This window comes from Taudactylus pleione, unplaced genomic scaffold (assembly GCF_031769625.1).
Source record: "Taudactylus pleione unplaced genomic scaffold, aTauple2 ptg000061l, whole genome shotgun sequence".
In the NCBI taxonomy this organism is placed as follows: Eukaryota; Metazoa; Chordata; class Amphibia; order Anura; family Myobatrachidae; genus Taudactylus; species Taudactylus pleione.
This window is the reverse complement of record NW_028284463.1, coordinates 14,712,298-14,732,965: the sequence shown is the minus strand read 5'-3', so window position 1 is coordinate 14,732,965 and position 20,668 is coordinate 14,712,298. Positions and strand designations below refer to the sequence as shown.

Below are 20,668 nucleotides of genomic sequence, written 5' to 3'. Positions count from 1 at the left end.
AGGTGGAAAAAGGGTGTTTTTTATATAAAGAACCGCTGGCAGTGTGTGCTTCAGGTACAATGTGGCATACTTACCTACTCTTCTGTAAGTTGCGGGAGGCTCTCGATTTTCGGGTACACCCTCTCACCCCCAGGAGAGTGGCCGGATCTCCTGCATCCCTCCCACTTCCTAGTGACGTGGGCAGAATGGGGAAGTAAATCGCAGTCCGTATAGAGGGGGCGCGGCTAAAATCCCGCAAAAACACCAATGGCCTATGAATCGCGGCATTTTGCAGCAGTAGGGGCGGGGCCTAATAACATTGGAGGACATGAGAAAAGTAGGTAGGCGTGCAATAAGGTTTATTTACATATACTTTACATTTATTTTTTATATTAATTTTGTGGCACGAATGTAGATGTCACTCTTCAGTGTGACCTAGAAATTTGTGGCCCTCCCCGTCCATGCACATACAGATATATAATAGTATTAATACTAACAAATGTTATCTTATAAAATAGAATTAGACGGTCTGACATCAAAATGTTGAAACAGTAACTGTGCAAATCAAATTAGGTAAATTGCTAATTCTCAGCACAATGTCAATGCTATTATTAATACTGTAATATTAGCCCTCACCCCAGTGTCTGTGTAACACCCAGCCAGTTTATGTCACTTACGGAAAGATCCTTAAAATTGTCATATGTTCTGTAAATACGGATGTTGTTTCGATCAGACCACAGAATGCAGAACATGTAGAGCTGCAAACACAGGAAACAAAATGTCATTTTCATTGAAAACAATTAAAGTTTAAAACTCTGGGCCTGATTCAGAGCCGGACGCTCTGAACGAGCGCCCGCTCTGAATCAGGGCGTTTTTTTTTTTTAATAGTGCGACCTCTTGGACGCTCGCATAGCTGTGGGTTACCATCCACAGCTTATGCGAGTGTCCATGATGATGGTCTTGCGATGGTCTTGCGACGAGCTCGGGCTTGCGACGAGACCCTTGCGGTAGTGTCTTGTCTGCCGCAAGCCCTGAAGTGCTTTTGGCTCTATCTGAGCTCTGAGCCAAAAGCACTCCCACTGACATCACTAGTGATGTCAGTGGGGCCGGACCCAGACGGTAGGCGTTCCCATGGGAACGCTTCCGTCTGGGCAGCCATGCCCCCGGCACGCCCACCAAAGGGGGCGTGCTGTCACTCACCATCGACAGCACGCCCCTTTGGTGCGAGACCCGGAGCGACGGCTTGGCCGTCGCTATCCGGGTCTTGCGCATGCGCACGACGGAACAGCCTCCGTCGTGCGCATGCGCACTTGCCCAACATCGGCCCGCTTGCGAACGCTCAGCGCTCGCGAGCGGGTCTGAATCAGGCCCTCTTTTGTATTTCAAAAATTTGAGACTATGGATATGAGAAACTATCCATAACTTTTTGCGCGCATCCGATGTCCAGTGTACACGCTGCTCAATTATCTCCTATCTGAAGGATTTCTATCACAGGCGACGTTTAAATATGCAAATTTCGCAGCTACCAGGATTTTCAATTGAGATGCCCACCGGCGGCTTTGCAGATCCACCACAAAGACGCAGCATCGGAGGAATATAGGTCGATAATCGGGGATTCTGAGTAACTCTATGGTCTTGCAGGTCCCAAAAACATTCACGTTTGAGGTCTGAGTCTCCAACGACCCCCCCCCCCATTGCTGCCCGCAAACGGTCCAGACCTGTCAATCAAAATGTCCTGCTCCAGGCCAGGTCAGCCGAGCAGATCAGACTGGTTTTTAAACAATAATTGGCCCCAGTTGCTGTGTACACACAATCACTATGCGATGAGTCGGCATAGTCACTGCGAACGCATGTCCCAATCACAGTGGCCGGTTTGAGCACACGCACTGCGATGCATACATATGCGCAGAACTAAACATTCAGCTGATTGCGTGCGTAATTGCGTGCGTAATAAATAGCGGACATGACGTATGGTGCGAGCGGCCAGGGGGCGTTTTTATCAAATAAACGAGCGTATGTTTTGCTCGCTCGTTCAGACTTAGAGGTGTGAACAGACTGCAATTTTGCGAACGGATCATTTGAATAGCCACCCCTTGTTTTTGAACGAACGACCGCAAATAGCGAACGGCTCTGAATCAGGCCCTAAATCACACAGTTACTCTAACAATCAAATCAAAAATCATCTGCTAGTCATGTAAGATTTAGGGCCTGATTCAGAGCCGGACGCTATTTGCGGACGGTCGTTCAGGAAAAGGGGGTGGCTATTCAAATGAACCGTTCGCTCTTTGCGGTCTGTTGACGCCTCCATGTCTGAACAAGCGAACAAAACTTGCGGTCGTTTTTTGGATAACTACACCCCCTGGCCGCTCGCATCCTACGTCATGTCCGCTATTTATTAGATTAATCGAGTACATCGACCAGCGTATAAACTACTCGCTATTCTTGTGGTTGGTTTTTCCTACCACAATCTTGCGAGCAGTTCTGACTATAAAATAACCCAGTGACGTGGTCAATGACGCTGCTGTATTAATTATGCACACCCATAAAACGCCCGTTTTGACCTTTAAGCATGCCTGCGTTCGGATCTCCACTCCCCGTTTTCAAGCACCTTCCCCTGTTACCACCCACATACGCCTCCTCCTGTCACTCAAAATAGCAGGCATTCGCTATTTAGCGAACAAACGATTTTGGGCCGCACTGACTGGTTCGCGCATGCGTATTAAAATCCGTACGCATGCGCAGTTGGGCAAACATCGCTCGGAACAAACGAGCGGCCACTTACGAGCGGCTCTGAATCAGGCCCTTAGTACCAAAAACACAACATCGACATTGATCGATTTGTATCGATTATGAATAGATTAGAATCGACTTTTAGTAAATATACCCGTTACATTTGCACTTTGTAAGCTGATTCTTCTGAGTCGGGGAAAAAAGCAGAGAAGAGCCAGTAACTTTGCACCTTGGTAACACCATGCCGCACTGCAGGAGGGACAGATATACAATGTGCATAGAGGCCCTCATTCAGAGGCGGTCGCAAGAAGTGACCGCTCGCTCTGAATGAGGGCGACCGCTTCACTTTTCAAGTGCGGCCTCCTGGTCGCTAGCTAAGCTGTGGGTTACCACCCACAGCTTTAGCGACCGACCAGGGTGATGGTCGCAATGGTCAAGACCATCGCGACCATCGGGGCTTGCGACGAGACCCTATGGTTGGGTCTCGGCAACCGCAAGCCCCAGGGAGCTTCCTGCTCTGATCGAGCAGGAAGCTCCCCACTGACATCATTACTGGTGTCAGTGCGGCCGCCCACAAAACGGCAGGCGTTCCGTCAGGAAAGCCTCCGTTTGTGTAGCTACCTCCCCGCCCCGCCTACAAAACGGGGCGAGCTGTCGATCAACATCGACAGCCACACTTTTGTAGTGAGCTCCGGAGCGAGAGATTTTCTCTCTCGCTCCGGGGCTTGCACACGCGCAGTGCGGCTGCTGCGCGTGCGGAGGGCCTAAACATCGACCCGGTTGCGAGCGCTCATCGCTTATGACCGGGTCTGAATGAGGTCCTATATGTGAGAGGGGCATATCCAAAGTCAAATCTAAATTGCAGTGTAAAAATAAAGCTGCATTTGTGGGCTACATGCAAAAGTATTTACTATACCCTGCACACAACAGTAAATATATTTGCTCTAGTTGAATTTCAACATGGCAGCGGGAACATGAGGAGAGAAGAGAGGGTGAGGAATGGCAACTGTACTGGCATAAAATTGCATGGCAGTGAGTCTTACCTTTTGCCTCCCATGCTGGACTAGTCCAACGGCTTTCGCTTCCACTGGGTATCGACTCATGTTTCTCCTGTGCTCTCACCTGTGTCTGGGCTGCTCACCTGTACAGCACTGGGTTTCATACTCAGAGGAGGAGGGCTGGCTGAGCTTGAACAGCCACTGAGTACACAGCCCCCTCTATTGTTTACAGCTTCCAGAGAAAATTCTCTATTATGCACATAAAGATGAGTAGATATCCGTAAATCCGGTGCCAATCCAAATACTGCACGAAAACCAAACATGTCATAAAGTCCACCTATTATTTTCCAAGGTAATTTCCTATTTTGCAATACCTATGCTGAATTAAGCTGTAAATACAGTCCTCAGAGGTCACACTCCTGGGACATCGGCAGACCCCCTGATGTCTGAAAAATAGATAGGGGGAGATGTTTCAAACCTGCTCAATGGTACAAGCTGATTGGTAGTTACCAGTACATCTTATAAAATGATTGCTGTAAGCTAATTGGTTGCTATGGGCAAATTATCCACCCGATCTATTTAAATGATTTGATACATCTCCCCCAGAGTCAGCAGGACCAAGGAAAGTCCAGCGGTTACTGGGACGTGAGCCCCCAGACAACCTCTTCTACTCACTATGATTGTGTAGCCTCCCAGATACACCCAAACATACCCAGAAACTTACAACTCACATTTTAAGTGTCAAAAATTGCCATAGCCCTTATCTGGAAGTACCCGGAGCCAGAGGCGTTTCTAGAGAGGAGGGGGCCCGTGTGCAGTCTCCGACACTGGCACCCACCTCTCCGCCCAGCGGCCGGCAGTGCACTGAGCTGTGCGCGGCCAGCGCCGGAGTTATAGACTCTGGGCACTAGATTGTGCCCAGAGTCTATAGTGTCTGCACAGGTCACTGGGAAAATGGCTGCGGTGGCCATTTTCCCTGTACTGCGCATGCGCAAACGACGGGAAAATGGCCACTGTGGGCATTTTCCAGTCGTTTTACAGCGCCGGACCCCCGCACCGACATGGGACTCCGGAGAGGTAAGTAATATTATGGGTGCAGAGTGTGCGGTGTGGGGCCCCCCTGGACCCAGGGGCCCGTATTCCCCACACACCCTGCACCCATTATAGATACGCTTTGCCAGGAGCTCTGTCATTGCTGTCCATTATCAATAGCATCTGGCCAAGTCTATCGCATACATTTGCTACCATATGGACTCCATAGTATACTTATTATAGAGTTGCATATCCTCTCTAAAGGGGGATATGTATCAAACCTTGGATAGAGATAAAATTGAGGGAGATAAAGTACTAACCCGTCAGCATCTAACTGTCATGTGATTGAAAAAAGACAGTTAGGTGCTGATTGGTTGGTCCTTTATCTCTCTCCACTGTATTTCTTTCCTAGGTTTGCTCCCCCTTAGACTGACTTATGAGACCCCCCCATGCTGTTTCTTCTTTATCGAATAACCTTATCCCCTCCCTTCCTATTCTTTGCCTTTTCTTCCCCCGATCCCCCTCCTACCTCCTCCCCCAATGTATGTAATGTTTATACTATAGTATGTTGTATTTCTTGTTCCTTATTGAGTTATGTTTTGTATCAGAGTATCAGAGTGCTCCTGCAGTGTTATGTTTCCAGGCACATTCCTATGTATTGCTTCTTCTCTGTTAGATGCTGCACTCCCTACACCTCGTATTCCTCCTGTACCCCCTTCTGTTATATTACTGATAAAATACCCAATAAAAATAAATTAATAAAAAGGGAATGGTTGGTGATACCTGCATTGCTGTCCTTGGTACTGCCAACTTACGGCAGCAGTGATATACGTCCAACCGCCGGAGAACCGGAAATAGTGCAGGTAAATTATCTTTTCGGGAATTGCCAAGGCCCAGGTTTATCAACGAGTGATATTCTTGTTATCACTCTTTACTAATCTTAAATGGTGCTCTAAGCAATTAGCTGCTAACCATCATGTGTTTGAAAACCGACAGGAGCTGATTGGTTGGAGCACCATTTAAGGTTAGTAACCGGTGATAACAAGAATATCATTGATAAATCTGGGCCTGGGGTCTCACTAAGGATCATCATTGCAATTCAGCACAAGTTATTACAAAAGCAAAATGTCTGAGAAGCAAAGCCTTGGCTGGAATGGGTCCTGCTGGAGATGGTCATTGGCAATGCCCTGGTGCCAGTTTATTTACTGAAGTCACTCTGCCACTGAGGACCGATATTTAGAGTGTTTTCTAATTGGCCACATCAATAGAATGCTGTTAATATTGCTGTTATAAAGATCTATATATATGCACCTATTACGTTATATGATATATCGCCCGTTGCATAATGTTTATAGTTTGGTTCTTCTTACGGTCTGAACAGATTTTAGCAAATGTTTCAGTATAACACTGTTTCCTTAGAAGTGAAGTTTAATGGCCTATAACAATATAGAACAGATGTGAACTACATTTTTCACCAGTGCTTTAAATGCCAGCAACATGGTTAGTGAGCCCAGGTGTAGTCACAGGGCACTGTATTAGTGACACAAAGCAGGAAACTGTGGGATCTTGGAGAATTGTGGGTGCACCTGGTAAGAAGGTACTGTACACTTAAGTTATTTGTGTTAGGCACCCAATCTGCCAAAACAAAACCTAAATGATGCGGTCATAATACCGACTCTTGTCAGAATCCCAGCTCTGGCATCCCGAAGGTAAGTAGCGGGGTTAGGGGCAGTAGCGCACGCAAGGGGGGTTTCTGAGTGCCCAGAAACCCCCCTGACAGATAAACTGCAGGAACCATGTTATTAAGCCATGCCCCATTGCAGCAAATTGCCACGCTTCGCGGGTCAATATGGATGAGGCGGAGCCAACATGACGCGATTTCATTAGAATCAAGTCATTTGGCCCCACCCCCTCTCCATTGACCCGTGAATCGCTGCAATTTGCCACGAGGGGGCGGGGCTTAAGAATGTGCTGCCAATCTGCTAGGTCCTGTCCCGGTCAGATCTGCTGCAAGGTAAGTTTGTGTATATGTGACACAGTTGTGTGTATATATGTGTGTGCAAGTAAGGTATGTGTGACATATATGTGTGTATATATGTGTATGTGTGTTTGTGTATATGACTCTATATATTTTGTGTATCTATATATGTATGTGTATACACACTACATATATATATATATATATATATACTATGGAAACCCCCCATAACAAATCCTGCGTTTGCCCTTGGGGGGACGGTTAGCGTTAGAGTTGGGGGCTAGGGTTAGACACTAGGGGTAGGGTTAGGCAATAAGGGGGTTGGGTTAGGCTGCGGTGAGGGAGGGTTAGGTTTAGGCACCGGGGAGGGAGGGTTAGGATAAGGAGACGGGGAGGGTTAGGATACCTACAGACAGGTGTCAGTATCCCTACCCTGTCGGGATACCAGTGTCGGGATTCTGACTGTCGGCCTCCCGAGCACCGTCATCCTGTACCCAACCCAGACCTAATACTGCAGGACTAAACTTTTGAATGCTCTGTTGGAATTGGAAATGCCATCAGTGCTTCTGATATTTCGGGGCAGTGTAGGATTTTTTCTCAGTGGACCTGATGGACCTGAAGCTGCAGCCATCACAGAACAACTGGTGACAGGAAAGACTTTATTTTGCAATCTATTGTAAATCACGTCACACTATCATTTATCATAATGAGCCTGATACACGCAATCGGCCAATGCTCTTTTGTCTGCGCACGAGCCTGCGCCTCGATTTTGCTCAGATTTGGACGCACGGTAGCAGAAATGTGAGGGGTGTTCCTGGACAGTGCCTGGGAGGTAACAGGGGGGTTTGTTATAAGAGCGCACAGAGATGTTGTGTCTTATGGGAGTGTCGCTGATAGTCGCTACCTACAGAGACACTGAGTCGGTCACATAGAAAGACGTACTCAGACTATCTGTCCCTGCTGTTGGGCAGGCGCAAGTCTCGATGGTGCAACCGATGTACTTGTACAACATTGTGCTGATGGTAAATATTTGTGGAAATTGACACTAGTCAAAAGGGGGAGATGTATTAACCGGCGATATGGGGAGAAGTGGTATTAGCTGTAGCTGTCGTCGCCCTGTCACCACAGCAGGGACAGCACTGTCTCTGCTGCGGCGGCTGCCAGTTTCGGGGGCTGCACATGAGATCCCGCACATGCCCAGTGGAGCCGGCCGGGAGGTGAGACATAGCGCAATCAGTGCTAAGCTGATGCGCTGTGGGCTCTGGCAGGGATCGCCGGAGGAAGGGTGTTTACTCCCCCACTCCGGCAGGTGAGATGTTCACACATCTCACTGGTAGTGATTCCTGCTTCGCCTCAGTAAAGAGGTGAAGCAGGAACAGTTACAGCGGCATGATCAGTGCTGCTATAATACATCCTCCCCAATGTTACGTGGCTCAGTGAATAGCATTCCTACCACATAGCAGTGGAGTCACGGGTTGAATCTGACCAGTGCATTGTGAAGTTGCCGCAGACTGAACACTGAGCCCATGTGTATAGCATAACGTATGTAAAACCGCTCTGTGTATGCCCAAAACAGCGGCCACATGCGCCTATGCAGAGGTACGTGATTCTGCCACTTACCCTTCTTGGTGACTGGAGAGACAGGACAGGGGGATTGAAGGGGCTTTCTGTTGTAGGCTGTGCACAGTAGGGGCTTCGGCAGCCTGCTTCCCCTCCACTGATCAGCAACAGGTAAGTGAGGCTGACGGGAGAGGCTATGGTCCTGCTTTATTTACTTAGACAGTGAGACCTGTCAGCTTACGTCTAAATGTGTCTCCAAACCAGGGCTGGGAACATTTCAGGACTGACATATTGTCAGTAAGGGATTCTGCAATATGTGACCTTTTGAGGTGTATTTTTTTTTGTCTTGTCAAGAGTAAACCTTTTTTCTCTAAGGGGTAAATTTACTAAGATAAGTTTTTGTCCCGATTTGTCCCGTTTTTAAACAAGGATAGGATCGATCAAAAACGGCCATTTTATTCACTTATAAAATCGGGAATTTACCAAGCACTCGGTTTTGCCAGGATCGAGTCATTTTGTTATTTTGCCAAGTCCGGGGATGCTACGGAGAGCGGCGCCAGAATAGAGGTGAGTATGGGATCTTTATTCCAGGTACTCCCATTGGCTTCTACTTGGACAAGAGGACAGACCATCTGGCAGCAGGTATGTGTGAGTGAGGTGTAGATATGTAATAATTACAATAGTTTTGAACTGTATACCACATTATTACCCCTGTACCAACAGCCCAGGGATGTGGGGAAGAGCCCTGGGCTTCAGCCTAAGCCTGGGGTTTTGGGAGAGAGGGGACCCCTTCTTGGGGGGTCCCCACCTCCCCTGAGATCCTCGGCTTTGGCTGACAGGCTTGGGGTGTTAATGCTTTGGCCCTGACGACCCAGTGATAGGGTCTCCTGACTGTGGCATTACACCCTGGTCGGTTTGGGTATTGTGCTGGTTTTAAATATAGGGGGACCCTATGCATTTTTCCCCCCAATATTTAAAACCAGGACTGGCCCTGCAGCCAGGTGCTGGTTCCAAAAGTAAGGGGGGAACCCTACACGTTTTTTTCCCTGTCATTTTAGGAACCAGGTCTGGCTGACCAGTCCGGGGCTGGTTATGCTTTTGAGGGGGGACCCCACGTCATTTAAAAAAAAAATGAACTCTTAAAACAATGTTTCCAATATTAAACATACACAAATCACACTGCTCTGTGTATGTTTGATGGAAACTCGCAGCTCCGGAGGTGGTGCATTTGTAACTTCTATTTAGTCCCTGATTTAGCTGCTAAAACAGTCGAATGCAGCAAAACGATTAATGGTAAATTACCGATTTATGCTGAAGTGAATGAAAATTAATTACGATTTCAATCGATGGTGTATTCATTTCTAGTTAAAAAAAACTTCAGAATTTGCGGTATTAACACGCCCAATTTCATCCCCAAAAGATAAAAAAAATAACCCGATTTTAATAATAGTAAATTCCCAAAGAGCAAAAAAATTATATTTTCACCTGAGATTGTAATCTCGGACCAACACAAATCTTAGTGAAGTTACCCCTAATAGTTTAAACCAGTGGTTCCCCAAACTTTTTCAATTCAAGGCACCCTTGGGGTCTCCATGATTTTTTCAAGGCACCCCAAGCCAAAATAATTACCGACCGATCCCTTTTTTAAAGTAGATGGGTCAAAATAACGTAATTAGTATTTAAGTCAGGACAGAACTACTTATTAACTTGTTTGCAAAATGAAAACACATAAATCCGAGGAAAATGAATTTATTTATATATATATTTCTTTCAATTATAATTCTTTCAACAAACAGCTTACAGCACGCATTAACAGGAATAAGAACAAAATAAAAACAATATGCAACAAAATGTGTCCTCCTCCATGTGTCTCTCATTGCAGCCCCCTACTCCTTGCGTCTTCCTTCAAAGCCCCCTCCATGTGTCTCTCATTGCACCACCCTCCGTGTGTCTCTCATTGCACCACCCTCCATGTGTCTCCCTATGGAGCCCCCTCCATGTGCCTCCCTGTGCAGCCCCCTCCATGTGTCTCCCTTAGTAGCATCCTCCATGTGTCTCCCTTTGCAGCCCCCTCCATGTGTTTCCCTGTGCAGCCCCCTCCATGTGTTTCCCTGTGCAGCCCCCTCCATGTGTCTCCCTGTGCAGCCCCCTCCATGTGTCTCCCTGTGCAGCCCCCTCCATGTGTCTCCTTGTGTAGCCCCCTCCATGTGTCTCCCTGTGCAGCCCCCTCCATGTGTCTCCCTTAGTAGCATCCTCCATGTGTCTCCCTTTGCAGCCCCCTCCATGTGTTTCCCTGTGCAGCCCCATCCATGTGTCTCCCTGTGCAGCCCCCTCCATGTGTCTCCTTGTGCAGCCCCCTCCATGTGTCTCCCTGTGCAGCCCCCTCCATGTGTCTCCCTTAGTAGCATCCTCCATGTGGCTCCCTGTGCAGCCCCCTCCATTTGTTTCCCTGTGCAGCCCTCTCCATGTGTCTCCCTGTGCAGCCCCCTCCATGTGTCTCCCTGTGCAGCCCCCTCCATGTGTCTCCCTTAGTAGCACCCTCCATGTGTCTCCCTGTGCAGCACCCTCCATGTGTCTCCCTGTGCAGCCCCATCCATGTGTCTTCCTTAGTAGCACCCTCCATGTGACTCCCTTAGTAGTACCCTCCATGTGTCTCCCTGTGCAGCCCCCCCATGTGTCTTCCTGTGTTTCATTGCAGCCATCCCCATCTCCCTATAGTTCCCTATGTGGGACAACTCCTTACAGTATACAGACAGTACTTATACCAGTGCAGGTCATATCCGCCCCTCCCCCTCCTATTCTTTCCACAGGAGCCAACTTTACTTACCTTTCCTACAGAGATCCAGCGCCGCGGACGGTCCTTCAGCTCCTCAGATCCTCCAGCCGCAGCATCAACACAGGCAGCCCAGTGACAGCGCCTAAACGCCGCCTCCACTCTGACTATGGCTCCATACACGATGCACTGGGGAAAACAAAATTGACACCTGCTTCCCCCTCCAGCCGCGGCTCCTGGTGACAGTGCTGCCGCATCCCAGGGTGCCGCGTCGCACACTTTGGGAACCACTGGTTTAAACTTTTGTTTGACAGACAGGAGAAAATATAGCTTCATTATTTTTACTGACTGCTGGTCCATTTGCTGAATCCAAATGGAGGATTATAGGGATTTTGGTTATGGTCTGTGATGCCTGAGCTAGTTTATATGGTTGAGAGAGAATGAAAAATGAATGAGAATCAGAGACCGGTGCTAGATTCCCATTGATTTGAGGTGGAAATGTTGAAAGAGTACTTTATTTTTGAGGAGGGGTTAATTAATGATGAGGATCAGATTGGCAAGGTCATTTATGGCAGTCACAGGGATGCTTTGTGTACTGTTTGGCAGTCACTGGGTTGCTTTGTGTACGGTTTGGTGATCACTGGGATGCTCTATGTCCTGTTTGGCGTGTGTATTGTATGGTGGTCAATTGGGTTGGTCATTGTACAGTATGGTGATCACGGGGATGCTCTGGGTACTGTTTGGTGTTTTTGGGATGCTCTGTGTATTGTATGGTGGTCACTGGGTTGGTCATTGTACAGTATGGTGGTCACTGGGATGATCTCTGTATTTGTATTGTATTTGGGTATTTAAATTAAAAAGGCATTTAATGATACAATTCATCTTACTACCTAATTCATATTTGACACTATGGCCCTCATTCAGAGCCACTCGCTAGCGGCAGTACGCTCGTTCCGAGCGATGTTCGCACATCTGCGCATGCGTACGGTTTTTAGTACGCATGCGCGAACCAGTCAGTGCGGCCGAAAATCGTTGGTACGCAATATAGCGAGGGCCTACTATTTTGAGTGACAGAATGAGGCATATGTGGGTGGTAACAGGGGAAGGTGCTTGAAAACGGGGAGTGGAGATCCGAACGCAGGCGTGCTTAAAGGTCAAAACGGGCGCTATAAGGGTGTGCATAATTAATACAGCAGCGTCATTGACCACGTCACTTGTTTTTTTTTAACTCAGAACTGCTCGCAAAATAGCGGTTGAAAACACCAACCACAGAATAGCGAGCAGTTCATACGCTGTACGATGTACTCGATTAATCTAATAAATAGCGGACATGACGTATGGTGCGTGCGGCCAGGGGGGCGTTTTTATCAAATAAACGAGCGTATGTTTTGCTCGCTTGTTCAGACTTAGAGGTGGCAACAGACTGCAATTTGCGAACGGATCATTTGAATAGCCACCCCTTGTTTTTGAACGAACGACCACAAATAGCGAACGGCTCTGAATCAGGCCCAATGTTTTTAAGTGCCATGGGCCCCACTAAAGTCAGGGCACATTCACACATGTGAAACAGATGCATTTATATCAATAAGAGCTGTATTGTGTGGTTGAGACTTTAGTGGCGCAGGCGCTGATTACATACTCTCTGTACAGCGTGGTGTAATACGTATGTTTGATATAAATTAAGTGGCAAACAAAAGCAATTGCTATGATTAAAGGTTGCCTGTAAAGTATTGCTGGGTTATCTGGGTGGCTGATCTTAGAGGGCTTGTTTGTGTTCAATGGACTGGAAAGTTATAGGAACTTCCAAAAATTCTCCAAATACCCAGAGCAGGTCCAGAACCAACTTTTATTTTTTCCAAGAAAATGTACTATTACCTACCACCTTATGCACACTCAGCAGAGTGGAGTATCTTCCTTTACCTGGAGATCGTTACAGTGACACAGAATAAGAACTGAAAATAAAGATCAGTTAGGCACTGGAACGACAGTGCCATCCCGTATACCTGTTTATGTGGAGATGGGTATGGATTAGAGCAGTGGCAGGAAACAGGCAGCCCCAGGATGTGTGCCCTGCAACTGCTCCCCAGGGCGAAACTGCAACATGTGTTATGATTGGAGGCACCTGGCAGGTCAAGGCATGACCTACTGAATACAAGCAAGGCACACTCCTGCACTTTGTATAGCGCCATATACAAAACTGATATTTTGATTTGCAGAGCTAGAAATTTATTTACCCTCAGAGGGTGACACCCGGTGCGGTCCACATCCCCCTAGTGACACCACTGGCAGAGTGGTTTTACAGTATGTGTGTGTGTATATACAGTATATATATATATTTATTTAGATAAACTAAATAATTTCTCCTGATTTTTGTGAGCAGATTTAGAGCGGGATGCACTAAGCATCGCATCCACAATGCTGTACATTCCGCCACTTATCGGCAGAATGTACAGCATCACCGGTATGTACCTAGAAAAGAGCACAGGACAGCTCTCCCGATAAGAGCTGTTCTTTTGCGATAGAGAGACTTCCGGATTTATGTCCCAGAACTCCCTCTGCAATACCACAGGAAGCAAAGTCAGATATATTTTACTTTTAGGAGGGCACCCCTTATTTTTGTTGCCTATTGCACATGTAGCAGGAGCTAGGGGCGCGAGCAATGCATGGTTGGTGTGAAGTGATTCATGTGCGCATGGCACCCATGTGAGAGAAGGGGGCTGCTGAAGGGGGTCACCCTAAGAGATCACCCACCACAGCTATGTCCCCAAAATTGTTAGGACTATTTAACCCTTATTCAGTATGATTTTATTAGCAAATCTGTATAATTATATAATAACATTATGTTGAATTGGGTTTAAATATCTCTTAATTACATAACATAGACAATTTTGGGGACATTTAAAAAAAAAATATCAGCCAGTTAAGTGGTTAATAAATGGAAATCGTTTTAGCACACTAGTGACTCACTGTCCATCTATACTATTTGCTGTTTTTCCTAGGTCTTGATAAAATGGATTTATGAATCATCATTTACTAAGGAAAGTCAGGATTGAGAAATCAAAGTTACGTGCAGATTTGTCACATATTTGTTATATGAGTGTGTCCTGTATATTTGACTATGAAGTGCTAAGCCAAATTGGAGCCATTCCCAAGCACCATCTCCCAACTAAAATGCTTCCAGTCCAACCCCTGGACTATTCTAAATCACTCCATGGAATCCACCAGACAGAAAGCATGGAAGGACAAACCCAACGCGTTTCATTGCTGCAATTTCATCAAATGCGTGACCACTTCTAAAAACTCTCAATTTAGTAAATGTACCCCATAGCTTTTGTCTTATGCAAAATCAGGAATCACCTGAGACACCTGTGCAGGTAGCTCTTCCACTAAGAAACAATCATCCGTCTCACTGTAATGTAAACTCACACAGATAATACAGAATCGGTATGAAATCCCGGCTGCCGCATAGCCGGGAGTTCGATTCCCGGCAGCGGCAGCCCGACAAAACAGCAGAGCCCGGCAGCGGAAGCCCGACAGTGCTGGAAATCCCGATTGTCCCTAAGGTAAGTATCTACTAACCTAACCTAACCAGGGCCGCAACTAGGGGGGGGGGCTGGAGGTGCACATGCACCGGGTGCGCTGCTGCCTCTGGCGCCAGTGTCCTCCAGCCCGGCGCCGCAGTGAAGCTCCAAGCTGGATGCCCGCTGAAATGTTATTACCAGCGGCCGCACGACTCTGCAGCGCCGCAGAAGCCGGAGTTCTCTCCGGAACTCCAGCTTCCGGCTCTCCCCACGGCCCGGGCACTATGGGAGAGACCTCATGACATCTCTCTTCCATAGTTCCAAGAAGCGGCCGGGCGTGTGTGTAAAAAGCGGCAGTACAAGGGCATTACTATAAGGGCACTGCAGGGGCATTACTATAAGGGCAATATAAGGGCACTACAGGCGCATTACTATGGGGCCATTACCATATGGGCACTACTACAAGGGCATTACTATATGGGCACTACTACAGGGGCATTACTAAAGGTGCACTGCTGAAGGGGACATTACTATGGGGGAATTACCAGGGGGGCGCCAAATTACTGTCTTGCCCCGGGTGACAATAATCCTAGTTTCAGCCCTGACCTAACCCTATCCCTCCTTAGGGGTGCCTAACCCTAACCTCCCCCCCAAGTGCCTAACCCTAAACCCCCTCTAAGTGCCTTACCCTAGCTCCCCCCTTCCCCGCTGCCTAACCCTAAGTCCCCCCTGGGGGTGCCTAACCCTCCCTCCCCCTAGCCTAACCCTCCCGTGGGGGTGCCTAACCCAAAGTCCCCCCTGGGTGCCCTAAACCTAACCCTCACCCCCGCGGCTGTCTGCTCGCGGCGCCCGGCATCCCTTCGAACGGGATGCTGGGCGCCGGTCTCCCGGCGTCGGGAAAATGACAGGCGTCTAGAATTAGACGCCGGTCATTTATCCCATGCCGGGATAAAGCAGTCGGGAAGCCAGCTGTCGGGATTCCGGCAGCCGGCTTCCCGATTATATACCGATAATACAACTTACAGACAGATAAAGGGATATAGTCAAAAGTTTGACAATTTCGACATACAATGTCGACAGTTATGATGTTAACATTTTCAAAATGTTGGCAGGCAATGGTGTCGAAAGTCAGCAGGAAAATGTCAAATTGTCAGAATGTTGACAAGCAATAGGGAAGGTTTGGGTTAAGCACTAGAGGGATGGTTAGTGGTAGGGGTTAGGGGAGAGATACTCACTGTAACACTGCAGCATTGGATGTCTGACCCAGAAATGACACATGACCGCCGCGACCCGGAAGACGCCTCTAGCGCCGTCAGGAGCAGGTAAGTCACTGCTGGGCCACCAGGGACGACATGTCAGCATTCTAAAATGTCGAAACAATTCATCACTGTCTACATAATGAATTTCGACATGGTAATCAACTACATTATCACCATGTTGGCGCTCTCATGCCGACATAAAGATTGCCGACGTTATGACTGTCGGCATATCATACCCAACCCACAGATAAATACCTGTGACATGTAGATAATCTCAATTAATACATTTCTCAGACATCTATATGTCAATCCTTGATTAAACAATTAGCGTAAAATACACCACACAACCAAAGCAGCCAATAGATGAAAATGTTTCCTAATATACTGATTATAATATTTTGCACTCAAATTCCGTTTACCCCAAATATAGAAGTAATATGTGTGTATATAAATAATATATATAAATGAATAAAACTACCCACTTATCCAGCTGTGCTACATATAGCACAAGGTGTATAAGATATAAATACAAAGGAAACAAAGTAACTAAACATGATCACAGAACAACATGCATTATAACAATACTCCTACTTCATGGGTCTCCAATAAACACTATACAAAAATAAAAGTGTGCTAATCGCCTGATCTTTATTACGAGTCTGACTGGAAGGGCGAGATGTGTGAGCAGCGAGCACAATAACTTTCATTTTCTGAATGCGCTCCTGCATATGTACTCTCATTGTCTGTCATTGCTCCTTACATACACACACAAGCGACTGGGGAAAACTACACAGGGGGAATTACTACTTTCTTTATTATTGGTTGAATAATTGTTTCCTTCTTTGCTGCCAAAAGGATGAGGGAGCTCTTGTAGCCATAGTTAGGTTTAGGGTGCGGGAAGGGGGGAGGGGTCAGGTTTAGGTTAGGGTTAGGCACCCCCCCGGGAGTTTTAGGGTTAGGCACCACTAAGGGAGGGTTAGGGTACTTACCAGCTGGCGTCGGGATGTCCTACTATTGGGCTGTCGTCGGTATTTCAAACCCATTCCCATGCTGACAAGGCACAATGGCAGCGTAACGTGCAAAAATATGGCTGCAAGACCCAGGGGCAGGGGCGTAACTAGGTCATAGGCAAACGCAGGAAGGGTTTCCGTCTGCATGGAAACCCCCCTCCCCAGCCCACACCATGACTACAATAGAAATAGTTATATAATAGAATTTTACAAGTGCTGCATGTAAAGGCCCCCATACATCAGAGATTGATTGCAGCAATCGTGCAATTTGCAATCGATTGTGTATAAAAATCTTTTCCTCTTTCAATCGATTGTGGCAATTCTGCAGTCTGCAATCGATTGAAAAAGGGAAAGATTTTTATACACAGTCGATTGCAAATAGCACGATTGCTGCAATCAATCTCTGATGTATGGGGGCCTTTATTCTCACTATCACAAATGAAATAATTAGCACCAACTGTGGATCTTTTAACATGTATCAGCCAGTAATAAATCACCTGTGCACCATCTAGGAGATCTGGAAACCATGCACTGTTAGGGATGTGCAATAAAAAAGATATCATTAATCCGAGTGCTTCACATGTATGAGAGAATGCTTCAACAGGTTAATAAGGTGTCACCCACAATACACCAAAAATTCAACAGATAAAAATACACAGGTAAACCTTGCGCAAAACCTCACAGGAGAGTTATTCTCAAATAGTGGTATGCTTCTAGTAACCACAAAATTAATACGAGAAAGTCCACAAACTTGATGTTACTGTATTAGTTCCTCTTAGTTCAATCAGTATATGTATGAATCCTCTTCTTAAAAATTCACTGGTCTGCCCAAATATTACAAAAGTCACTCGCTGTTGTCTTCAAACACACTAAAAGGCCTCTTGTTCCTCAAACAGAAATAAGGGAAACAATAGTGTGATACAGTTTTATTATGACAACAATGTGTTAAAATAATGAGGCTGCGTACCAGACATAAAGGTGTATAAAAACACCATCAAGCATATTTGTTTGTAATAACAGGGTACCTCCTGGGCTCAAGAATCCACCCACTCTGCCATGGTCTGGAACAGCTACTCCTCAGGACAATCACCAACGCGTTTCAGCTAACAAAGAGCCTTTGTCAAGGTGTGTTTCCCTTATTTGTCTTTGAGGAACAAGAGGCCTTTTTAGTGTGTTTGAAGACAACAGCGAGTGACTTTTGTAATATTTGGGCAGACCAGTGAATTTTTAAGAAGAGGATTCATACATGTACTGATTGAACTAAGAGAAACTAATACAGTAACATCAAGTTTGTGGACTTTCTCATATTAATTTTGTGGTTACTAGAAGCATACCACTATTTGAGAATAACTCCCCTTTTGAGGTCTTGCGCAAGGTTTACCTGTGTATTTTTAACTGTTAGGGATGTGCTGCTATAGAGCCCAATATGTACATACAGTCAGGTGCATAAATATTGGGACATTGACATAATTTTCATATTTTGGCCTCTATTCACCACCACAATGGCTTTGAAATGAAACAAACAAGATGTGCTTTAACTGCAGACTTTCAGATTTAATTTGAGGGTAATTACATCCAAATCAGGTGAACGGTGTAGGAATTACAACGGTTTGTATATGTGCCTCCCACTTTTTAAGGGGCCAAAAGTAATAGGACAAACTAAACAATCCTAAATCTAACTTTCACTTTTTAATACTTTGTTGCAAATCCTTTGCAGGTAATTACAGCCTGAAGTCTGGAATGCATAGACATCACCAGACGCAGGGTATCATCCCTGGTGATGCTCTGCCAGGCCTCTACTGCAAATGTCTTCAGTTCCTGCTTGTTCTTGGGGCATTTTCCCTTCAGTTTTGTCTTCATCAAGTGAAATGCATGCTCAATCGGATTCAGGTCAGGCGATTCACTTGGCCATTGCATAACATTCCACTTTTTAGCCTTAAAAAACTCTTTGGTTGCTCGTGCAGTATGCTTCGGGTCATTGTCCATCTGCACTGTGAAGCGCCGTCCAATGAGTCCTGAAGCATTTGACTGAATATGAGCATATAATATTGCCCGAAACACTTCAGAATTCATTCTGCTTCTTTTGTCAGCAGTCACATCATCAATAAATACAAGGGAACCAGTTCCACTGGCAGCCATACATGCTCACGCCATGACACTACCACCACCATGCTTCACTGATGAGGTGGTATGTTTTGGATCATGAGCAGTTCCTTTCCTTCTCCATACTCTTCTCTTCCCATCACTCTGGTACAAGTTGATCTTTGTCTCATCTGTCCATAGGATGTTGTTCCAGAACTGTAATGGCTTTTTTAGATGTTGTTTGGCAAACTCTAATCTGGTCTTTCTGTTTTTGTGGTTCATCAATGGTTTACATCTTGTGGTGAACCCTCTATATTCACTCTTGTGAAGTCTTCTCTTGATTGTTGACTTTGACACATATACACCTACCTCCTGGAGAGTGTTCTTGATTTGGCCAACTGTTGTGAAGGGGTTTTTCTTCACCAGGGAAATAATTCTTCTGTCATCCACCACAGTTGTTTTCCGTGGTCTTCTGGGTCTTTTTTGGTGTTTCTGAGCTCTCCGATGCGTTCTTTCTTTTTAAGAATATTCCAAACAGTTGATTTGGCCACACCTAATGTTTTTGCTATCTCTCTGATGGGTTTGTTTTGATTTTTCAGCCTAATGATGGCTTGCTTCACTGATAGTGACAGCTCTTTGGATCTCATATTGAGAGTCGACAGCAACTGATTCCAAATGGAAATGTCACACCTAGAATCAACTCCAGACCTTTTACCTGCTTAATTGATAATGAAATAACGAGGGAATAGCCCACACCTGTCCATGAAATAGCTTTTGAGTTGATAGTCCCATTACTTTTGGCCCCATAAAAAGTGGGAGGCACATATAGAAACCGTTGTAATTCCTACACCGTTCACCTGATTTGGATGTAATTACCCTCAAATTAAATCTGAAAGTCTGCAGCTAAAGCACATCTTGTTTGTTTCATTTCAAAGCCATTGTGGTGGTGAATAGAGGCCAAAATATGAAAATTCTGTCAATGTCCCAATATTTATGCACCTGACTGTATATGCCCAGGGCAGTGCTAGGTTCTTCTGCTGCTTCCAGACTCCTGGACTTGCTCCCATGCTCTGGAATGGTGCCCACATCTGACATAAATAACATTCAGCTCAGGCAGGATGGTCCTACTGCCGGATATAATGGCTTACTGAGATCACTGGTCCTGTATACGCTGGATTATGACACATAATACACTTTGTATGATGCATATTAAAGCTGTGTAAGTGCTAATTCTGCTCTCTTCATGGACTGGCCACACTCACTCTAAAATCAGGCATTTGGAAACCCCCCTCTAGAAATCCTGCGTTTGCCACTGAACTAGGTACTTGAAGACCCCATAGCAAAAGTTTTTAAGAGCCCCTATATACCAGCCCAATGGTGAAAAATGTATATAACACCTGTAACTTTGACAAGGAAGAAGGGCCCATATCAGCAGAACCCCTTGGACCTATGGTAGTTACGCCCATACCAAGGGAAGTATCATCGGCTAATTACCAGCGGCTAATTACCAGCAATTCATCCAGTGGGGTTAAACCCGCGCGTCATTTCCCCTAGGTGGACCTTTTACCTCGCAGCTTCGGAAGCTGCAAAGAAAAGTCATCGAGAAAAAGGCACCATCGGGGGTTCAACGTGCGGGGACACCTACTGATCCTGCAGTTTAGGTGGAATCAGTGGGTTTTCGCGCATTAACCCATGATTTACCGTGTGAGGAAAATGCTATTTCATTGAATCGCAGTTAGGAGCTGA

At 46.2% G+C, this 20,668-nt stretch overlaps 1 protein-coding gene across 1 annotated transcript in view; it reads right to left on the bottom strand.

Annotated features, from left to right (window-relative positions):
- Positions 1–3,812, bottom strand: part of LOC148535093 (NADPH oxidase organizer 1-like) — a 44,823-nt gene extending 41,011 nt beyond the window's left edge. Inside the window, exons 1-2 of the mRNA XM_088464783.1 lie at positions 3,753–3,812; positions 657–737 (exon numbers count right to left, since the gene is read on the bottom strand). Coding sequence (XP_088320909.1) covers positions 657–737; positions 3,753–3,812 — 141 coding nt within the window. The remainder of the gene's footprint in view (positions 1–656; positions 738–3,752) is intronic.
- Positions 3,813–20,668: the final 16,856 nt, after the last annotated feature.